At 41.9% G+C, this 8924-nt stretch overlaps 1 protein-coding gene across 1 annotated transcript; it reads right to left on the bottom strand.

The window, feature by feature from the left end:
• Positions 1-5587: 5587 nt before the first annotated feature.
• On the bottom strand, positions 5588-8016 carry LOC116259114 (protein MIZU-KUSSEI 1-like). Its single transcript, XM_031636757.2, has 2 exons — positions 7874-8016; positions 5588-7792 (listed from the first exon to the last, which is right to left on the bottom strand). The coding sequence occupies exon 2, from the start codon at positions 6723-6725 to the stop codon at positions 5934-5936; it is 792 nt and encodes a 263-aa protein (XP_031492617.1). The 5' UTR covers positions 6726-7792; positions 7874-8016; the 3' UTR covers positions 5588-5933.
• Positions 8017-8924: the final 908 nt, after the last annotated feature.

Raw genomic sequence — 8924 nt, 5'->3', positions numbered from 1 at the left:
ATCAATATGAGTTATAGAAAAAGACATGCCATCTCCAACAACAACATGATCACTTCCATGATAAGCAGAGATTTTAGAAATCTTACCAGGGTTCCCAGTCATGTGAGCGGATGTTCTAGTATCGGCTAACCATTCTGAGTTGTTTGTATCATCAATAGTAATAGCAGCGAGTGCTTGTTGGGCATCTTCGGCTTGAGAAGCATGATTAAATCGTTCACTGATGGCAGAGTGATATTTCTGACCACAGATTTGACAAACAAGAGCTTTTGCTTTTCTATTCATCACCATTAGAAGAAGAATTTTCATGTGTCTGATTTCGATAGTGTCCACGACCTTAATAATATCCACGCCCTCTATAGCCGCGTGCACGCCCACATCCTCGTCCAGATTGTTGGTGTGCCATTGCCATGATAGGAGAAGTGAAACTTTTTAATCGTGAGTCGAAACTTTGAAGAAGAGAAACAACCTCGTCATATGGCAATGTAGGTGGTCGAAGCATGAATGCAATAAAGGCTTCATATCCTTCTCCAAGCCCTTGAAGCAACCAGTAAACTTGTGCCCCCTCATCAACAGATTTTCCAATAGCTGAAATATCATCACATACACGTTTGAATTTTCCTATATGTTTACAGAATCATCATTCTTTTTAAGTGAAGTGAGCAAATGCCTGAGATGAAATTCTCTTTCACACGACTTTTGACTTTTGAGAGAATGTTGATTAGGCGATCAGTTTTTCTTCATGCAGTAAAATGAGGATTGGGCTCTTTTTGAGAAGAAAAATCATCAATGAATTCTGATGGAGTAATAACTTTGCCATCAAAAATCTTTGTAGATCTTGGCTCTCAATCAATGCCAAAATTTGTGTTTTTTATAGGAGAAAATTTTCAGCTCCAGGGAGATGAAGTTTGCAACATTGATAGTACAAGGATAAGGAAAAATAAGCATGAAAGAAGATGCCATCTAAATTTTTTACAGCAGCAAGAGAGACAGTAAACAGTTGCCGATAAAATGATAAGCAGGAGGAAGGACGAATGAAAAACATCACCAGGAATGGCGACAAAAAAAACTAAAGTTTTCAAGCACGAACCTGGTCGAGCTTGATACCGATGGAAGCGTAGTAAAAAAATAGTTCCTGCTCGTGATAGTATATCACTGAGAGATCACCTGAATCAAAGACGCTGGCCGATGGAAAAGAAGAAACGGCAAACAGCGTTGCCTCACAGCAGCAGAACGCAACAGAAGAGACATTGGAAAAATCAACGATTGCAGCCATTTCGAAGCACGAAATTTGTCGTGCTTGGTACTATTTGAAGCGTAATAGAGTGGCGATTCTTCAAGGAGTAATTTCGCATAGAGAAATCACCTATGAGGATGATGCCGGTTGTTGGAAACATGGGGCGAAAAACAGTTGCTGCCCTGTTTGTCCTGTTTTGCAACCAGCGGCGTTTCAAAATTGAAGCGCTACTTCCTCGATGTTTCAAAAAATCTGCAAATCCACTGAAATGATCTACAGATATTCATAAATCATATGAACTGCTGCTCGACACCTATAGTGATTGATTTGGTTTGTGAATCAGACAGCCAAAAGTGCTCTGTTCTTCCTCTGTTCTACCAGTATTCCAGCAACAGAAAAACCATTGTGAGCAGAGTGATTTTTGATGAAGGACACAGTCTGTTTTTCATCTCTGATACAATAAAGCCTACGTCCACGGCTAGAAGGCACTCAGACTGTATTCTTATTGATGAAGAAGAAGATGATATACAATGACAGAATTGAGTTCCTTTTATAGGAAAAAATTTTGTTTTTATCATAGGCAACATCTTTCTTGCCTAGATTAGATAATCTTCAATTACCAGCTCTTCATCTTTTTTCTGATTGTCGTTATCTTCTCCAATGGATTTGTCGCTCTTACCAATTTCCTTAACAGTTCTTAATGATTTTCCTTCTCTCCTCACCTCCCCTCTCACATAATCTCAGCACTAGAAGATGTTAACTATGGCCTTTGCGGCTGAGCTCTTTCACCAAGTTCATGTTGATGTGCATTATGCTTTACATGAAAGTTCGCAAAGAAACTCATCTTTTGTTCATTGTGTAATCGTGGTTTCAATTTATGAGCTGTTGTTAGCATTTTCAACCTTTCCAACGAAAAATCATTAACCTATCTACAGTTTCAGACAAAAGGTTGCAGAAACAGAAATACCAAATTGACAGCTATTAGCCACCTTTGGACTCTTCATAGAAGCATAAAATCACGCCGACACACTTGACATTTTTCATGAGAAGTGGTGTGATCAGCTTACGTTTCTCCGTATAGGTCTTCCCGACAAGGGTTGGAGACATGCATATGGCCGATCATGAACAGGTTTTTGTGATTCATTTGGTTCAATCATTAGTCTAGATTCATTCACTTTATTCATTGGGTATTTGGACCATTATTTTCAGATATCTCTATATTCTATTTTAGTTTCTTTAATCCTCTACTTATATATGATTAGTCTTCACTCTTCCATTACGGGCAGTTGATCAGTAATTGGAATTCTTCCTTTTTCTTCTGTTTGATCAATTCTCTTTCCATCTTTCATGTTTTATTCATTAGTATCAACTCTCAGATGAGTTGATCCTCTAGCTGAGAAAGGGTTTGCTCATTGATTATGTTTAACGATGGCAACCTACATCACTGTAAACTCCTGCTTTGACCTAGGAGTGTGAATGATCGATTCTTGTGTTTGCTGCTTGTCTATAAGCTTACGAACGTACGCCTTGTGCCAAATAAAGGATCATTGCTATGAGGGACAATGGTTGCCACTGAGTGGACCCTGCAGTACTCCCTGTCTCTGCTGTTTTTGTTCTGTTGGCTGACCACCCCCGAGAATCCTTTCTAGCCAACCCAAATTTGGTTTGGACACAATTTTTTAACGCGTCCCAGTAGATTTGAACGTTGACAATGGTACAGGTGTGCGTTCCAGGTGAACACGGACACTGTGAATTTGTCCTTTCTCTCGTTGGCTGGACGCTGTTTCTTCTTTTTAAATAGCACATGGAACGCGAGTTGGTGTCCCGACATGGATGGGCAACGAGAACTTGTTCTTTTTCTCAACAGTGAACGAGCCGAGGCTTGAGTAACACACAATATATGTATATCTATATAGAGAGAGAGAGAGAGAAAGAGAGAGAGAATACTAATTTGTCTTTTAAGAGCAAGTCTCCCCTTCAAATCTTCTTGCTTCCCTTTTGTTTCAACTCGGCTAAACTCGAGTCACATACGAAAAATCAGAGGTCTGTAATTTCATGCCTCCTACCAAAGCGTGGTACTTTATAATAAAATTTTTGCCATGAAAGCAAGTTATATAGGTCATGGCATTTAAACTTATGTCGTTTTTCTGGCATAAGCTGCTTTTCCTTAAGGTGTAACTTTATTTAGTGAGATTTGATAAAGAAATTTGGATACGAGTAGTAAACACATTTGATGCAATTTAATAACTGAATCTGAGTCCAATATCAGACTGGTATTAAAAAAAGATCCAGTATGATTACATATAAATGTCGGAGTTTATAACAATTGCATTCAAACTCGATTTTGAAAAATAGAGTATGAAATGGAGTTTAAATATAGATCTGACTACTTCATTTCAATTGAGTCAAATTGATCAATGAATACTAGACCTGAGTCAAATTTAAACCTTTTATAGCCACTTAGCATAAGAACACTAACATAAAATTCCAGGAATCTTGATCGTGTTCCAACTTCATGGTTGGGACAAATTTATGAAACGGCGTCGCTGTCATCGATGGAAAAAAAAAAAGGGTGACCAATGATGGCCATACATAATATTTTCAAATTTTTTTCTAAAAAAATTTCTAAATATTAGACCCACAGTAGCATCAGAATCCTCGAAATCATGGATTGGACCATATCAGTCTTTTTCATTTTCATTTAGAAATTAATTAATGACTTTTAAAATATTTAATTACACAGAAAAAGAAAATGCTTGCTTTTGCAGCCTCCTTTCCTCGTTTCTTTTTGCCACAGAAGCTGACAACACTCGCTTCCACCCCACAAGGTTTTGGATCACCGAAGATCATAGAAATGGAGTCCGCTGCTTTGGTCTCTCAACAGCAGCAGAATGGGAGGCGGCCGCATATAATAGTAGACAACCACTGATTGATTTATTCATCTGCCAAACCACCTTCCGGAGGATCGCACAGCCTTGTTCTCAATCGCGGTCTGCGGCCATTAATTTTCAATAGGAGATAGAAGAAGTGTTCATTAAAAGCACATCATGAATGCGCATAATGGCCAGCTCATTAAAAGTACATCGTGAATGCTCATAATGGTGGCAAGTGGGAATGACAGAGATGGAAGATCTCTCTGCAGAACGTCTGTTGATCGGCTGGACAAAATAAACTTCCTGCACATAAGGTGCAGTCCAAATTCATCGGAAGATGAAAGAAGCAAACTGCTACAGGAAGAAATCAGAAAAAGATTGGCAAAACATATATTCCAATGAGTTGAACTCCTCGGCCACGGCTTCTTTTCATTGTTCTACCTCAAAAACCCTTGCAAAAGTGACACCGACACCCAGTTGCTATAAGCCACTATTGCTGACAATTCACTGCTGCCAGAAAAGTGAAATTGCCATCTTCAAAAAGGAATGAGCTAGCAGAGTAGGTTGGCTGTGCTATGCAGAAGCAGCGCGAAGGATGATTCCCACCTGTCAGTTTCCAACTCTCTCTCTCTCTCTCCCACACACACACACACACACACACGCGGACACAGCTTTTAAAGACACAAAAGAAAGCGGAGTTCAAGCGACCAAGAAACTATTCGAGTATCAGAGTTGTTTCCAACTTTCTCGTCGTCGAGAGTCTCGCCGACCTTCAGAACAGTCGATGTCTTGTGGGGAGCCAGTTCCCTAATCGGGTGCCCAATTCATCTCCACGAAAGAAGGTAAATGCAGAAATCTTCTCTTTCAAATTAGAAAAAAGAAACACAAAAGGGATTGGGCATTCGAGAAAGCAACATAACATGGTTTCTGCCCAAAAACAAGTGCAGCCTATTCCCAACTCTGGTCTTGCGGATCACATTCATTCGGGAGGCAAAATGGAGTAGCGCAGTTTCTTCAGGTGCCAATCCACTGTTCATGATCTCGGAATAGACAACCTTATTGAACAATAGGTCAGAAGCAGTTTTCTCCATTAACCTTAGCTAGGTGCCAATCCACTGTTCATTGCAGAACAAATTGTGTGAGATAAAGGTGCACTTTAGTCCATGTACTTCTGAAATTAAATTATTGAGAAAAGCGTGACAGATATGATTAGTTCATATGTAACTCATGTAGAATAAATTTTCTCATAGAAAACAGAAAATATGTTCCAAAACAATTCACCTGTTCCTCTAGCAGAAACCTTTTTTAGGCTAATTTGTTCCAAATCTTCTTTTAACAGACAAATACTGATAATTCAATAGATCTAAGAGGTACCGATGATATTTTCAAATTTCGAGCGAGAGGATTGTTGGTGGTGACTCGATATGAAATCTCTCCTGCCTACAACTTTAGAGCAGATCAAAGCAACTTAACAAGTCAATGAAGAAAGGTCATTTCCATTTCTCAAGTACTAGCTCTTACAATCTTCGATCCCCGCAATCTTTCTTCTATCAAGATTACCTTCCCTCCTAGTTTAAGTTTCGTTCAAAGTTCAAACAACACGTCGTCCATTAGATACCAAATACAGCTCTATTTAGAAGTCAATCTATGATTCTCTATCGCGAAGAACTAGAAAGAAGGCCACCAACAAAGCAATGAAAAAAAAAAAAAGGAATAAATAAAACATGGTAGAATTTTTTTCCTTTCCATCCATGAGTATCCTCTCCTTTTCCCTCCATCTAAACATTAAACATTAGATATACTGTCACAGGGAGGAAGTATCGGACTCAGACTCTGAGGAGAAAGATGCTGAGCTCGGGTCCGCCTGTCCCATCGGGGTTTATCATGTAGAACGCTTCCGAGTCCCTCGAGCCCACCACCCTCTCGAACCGCGCTCTCATGTACATGAGCTCACCTTCTGGCCCTGAACCAGGCAGCACCCCTGCACCCATGGTGATGGCCTGCACCGACCTTAGCACCCTCATGTCCCCCATCGTGCACTCCCTCGCCACGGCGTACCCACTCTTCCTGCCATTGCAGTAAGTCCTCCAGACCGGCTCCTGCAGCAGCGGCCTCCCTCTGCTGCGACCCTTCTGGCCCCCGCACCCACTGCGCTCGCGCTCGCACTCGAGCGCGATCCTTACCAGACCGGAAGCCATCTCCTTGACGAGGCAGCACGTCGGCGTGGCTAGCTCTACGAGCAGGGCGGGTATCGAGCCGGGGTCGCTCTGGAAGGCGAAATGGACGTGGCCCTTGCGGTAGCCAAAGAGGGTGCCGATGACCCTGCTTCCCAGGGTAGGGTGGTCCAAGGAGGAAGGGTGCCTGTTGCAGGAGATGACGCTGTTGATCACAGATTTCAGGACCTTCCTTACCTTCTTCTTCGGCGTCGGCCGCCTCATCAGAGGCCTCAACGCCAGAGTGTCATCGCCGTCTTCGCTCACGCTAAGGGCGTCGAATGAGTGGTGGAAGTCAGAGGGCAGGAGGGCAACCGCCGGTTCGGTGTCTATGGCCGTCTCCTCAAGTGGGTACCAATCAAAATACCGCCTTGATGAAGAAGATGATTGATCCACCGCTGCCATGATCCACTCCCTATCTCTCCTCTCTTCTTCACACAATGCAGTCGAAGAAACGAAGAAAGAAACAGAACCAAGACGCACTCTTCCTTGTGCTTTTCTCTGCTTCGGGCTTTGCTTCCGAGGCCGCTTTTAAAAGTGTAATTGGGAAGCGGGGGAAGTACACAAATGCGGTGAGGTTTGGCCAAATGGGGCTTTCAACTATAGTGGGGATTTTTCCATTGGAGGCGTGGACCTCGGCTCTTCGATCAACTGTGCTTTTAAAAAAACACAAGGGGACTCCTCCTCTGCTCTGCGCACGAAATTCCGAAAGGCCCCTTGAGTTCTCAAATGGCTTTAGTGGAATACCATTGATTCCAACAACCATTTCTTTATGCCGTTCGACTCGTTTACAGACAATGCGTCATGAACAAGCGCGGTTCTTAAGACTATCTAACTTATTACCTATTGAATCAATAAGTTGGCTTATCGCTTTAGCTTGTGTGACATAACATAGAAAGATTACGGCAGCGGCATGAACGTCTTCTATTGGTCATTAACGTGGAGCTGCTGCTCACCAAGCAAAATGCACAACCAAACTCCCGGTTTTTCTGTTAAGGGGAAATTAGCCATAAGACTTTTGATTGGTAGGTAGCTTTAAACTTTGTCTATCTTAAGGACTAAAAGCGAGGGCAACGAAGTAAACTCGTCGTGAGTGATAAGGATAGCAGATCCCTTTGGTGGAACAGCAGCAGCAGCAAGAGCAGCAGAAGCAGCATTCAACAGCATCAGTGGAAGATGGTTGGTTGGTTTGCTGGTATCGCTGCCGCGGCTCAAGACCTGACCAAAAGAAGGTGAGCAGCCCCACCAACCAGAAGGAAAAAATAGAGGGGGAGGTTAAGCATGGCAATATTCTAATGCTAAGAATCTGTTGGTTTTCGCGTCATTGCAGATAGATGCGCCATGCGTGATCGGGAAGAGGCTTCGGTTACGAAAGGTACTGAGTTTGACTGCATTGGAAACAGTTCAGCTTAGGCCCCAGCTGCTGCTTCATTCTTTCCGCTCCCCCACTTTCTCGGTGCTCCTCCTCCTTTCTGGACGATGTAATTCAACCTTTTATTGACTTCTTACAGGAAAATTAAAACAAACATATGGGCTGCGATCATCACATCTACCTGGAGACAACATCCATTCTCCTAACACCAAACTCCTACCCCTTTTCACCTTGGTTGCTGCAACATCAAAGCAGGGAATCTGTTAAAGGATCTCACCAGTATTTCTTCAGGCAGGCGCTCCCCGTTTTGCAGGCTTGAAATTTTAAACCCCACTAGGGCTGAAGGCGATGCTACAACTACTCTGATCATGACACGAAAAAACAATGAAGTCCATTCCTAAGTCTAGGGCAATTGGTACACTAATTTCGCATCTTGTCGACAGACTCAGCATGGCAGATGGGATTGATACATCTTAACACGTTCATCGTTTTATTACTTTAACCATGGTTAACAGAATCAAATAAGGAACTGACACGAAAAAATAATGAGTTTTTCAAGTCCATCCCTAAGTCTGGGGCAATTGGTACACTAATTTCGCATCTTGTCGACAGACTCAGCATGGCAGATGGGACTCATATCATTTGAAAACCATTTGTGTGAAGCTAACTCTCTGTGGTTTTTTCATTTTCTGAAGGAGACCAATTTTAGATCAAAAGGAGTTGGTAGAGTGAGAAAGGGTCTCAGGATTCAACTCTTATGGGCACCATTTCTTCAACGAGCTGAAGCTGCAGAGTATAGGACTTGAAAAAAGAACGAATTTAGCAACAGCAAGTAGGAGCAAGATGGTTTTGTCCATTATCTATAAGCCAGATCTGAATCTAGAAAGAGTTTAATGGTTAAATTTTGTTTGCAAATTCAATGCCACGTGAAACAAGCGTAAAGCGAAAGGCCAAAATTTTTCTTGGTTGGATCGCCAGGTTGGAGTCTCTAGGCTCCGCAATTCGATTAGAAGTTGAAAAGGGTGGCTTTTAATCGGATATTCAATTCGATTTCCGGTCTCTCTGATCGAATCTAATTTTAGATTTCGATTAGTATCCAAAGATATGACTTTGTATTGATCTGGATTGAAGTCTGTTGTGAATATGAATTCCTGCCATTTTTCATCAGATCCAACATGTTTTGAGCTTTGTTTTTGGTCAACCCTTTTTTTTATTAAATTTTAAGTCGGGAG

This window comes from Nymphaea colorata, chromosome 8 (genome assembly GCF_008831285.2).
Source record: "Nymphaea colorata isolate Beijing-Zhang1983 chromosome 8, ASM883128v2, whole genome shotgun sequence".
Taxonomy (NCBI): domain Eukaryota; kingdom Viridiplantae; phylum Streptophyta; class Magnoliopsida; order Nymphaeales; family Nymphaeaceae; genus Nymphaea; species Nymphaea colorata.
The sequence above is the reverse complement of the archived record's forward strand: the minus strand, read 5'-3'. Positions and strand labels throughout refer to the sequence as shown.

Excerpts from the sequence above, each read along its gene's own strand:
- LOC116259114 (XM_031636757.2), bottom strand. The coding sequence starts at position 6,725 with ATGGCAGCGGTGGATCAATCATCTTCTTCATCAAGGCGGTATTTTGAT.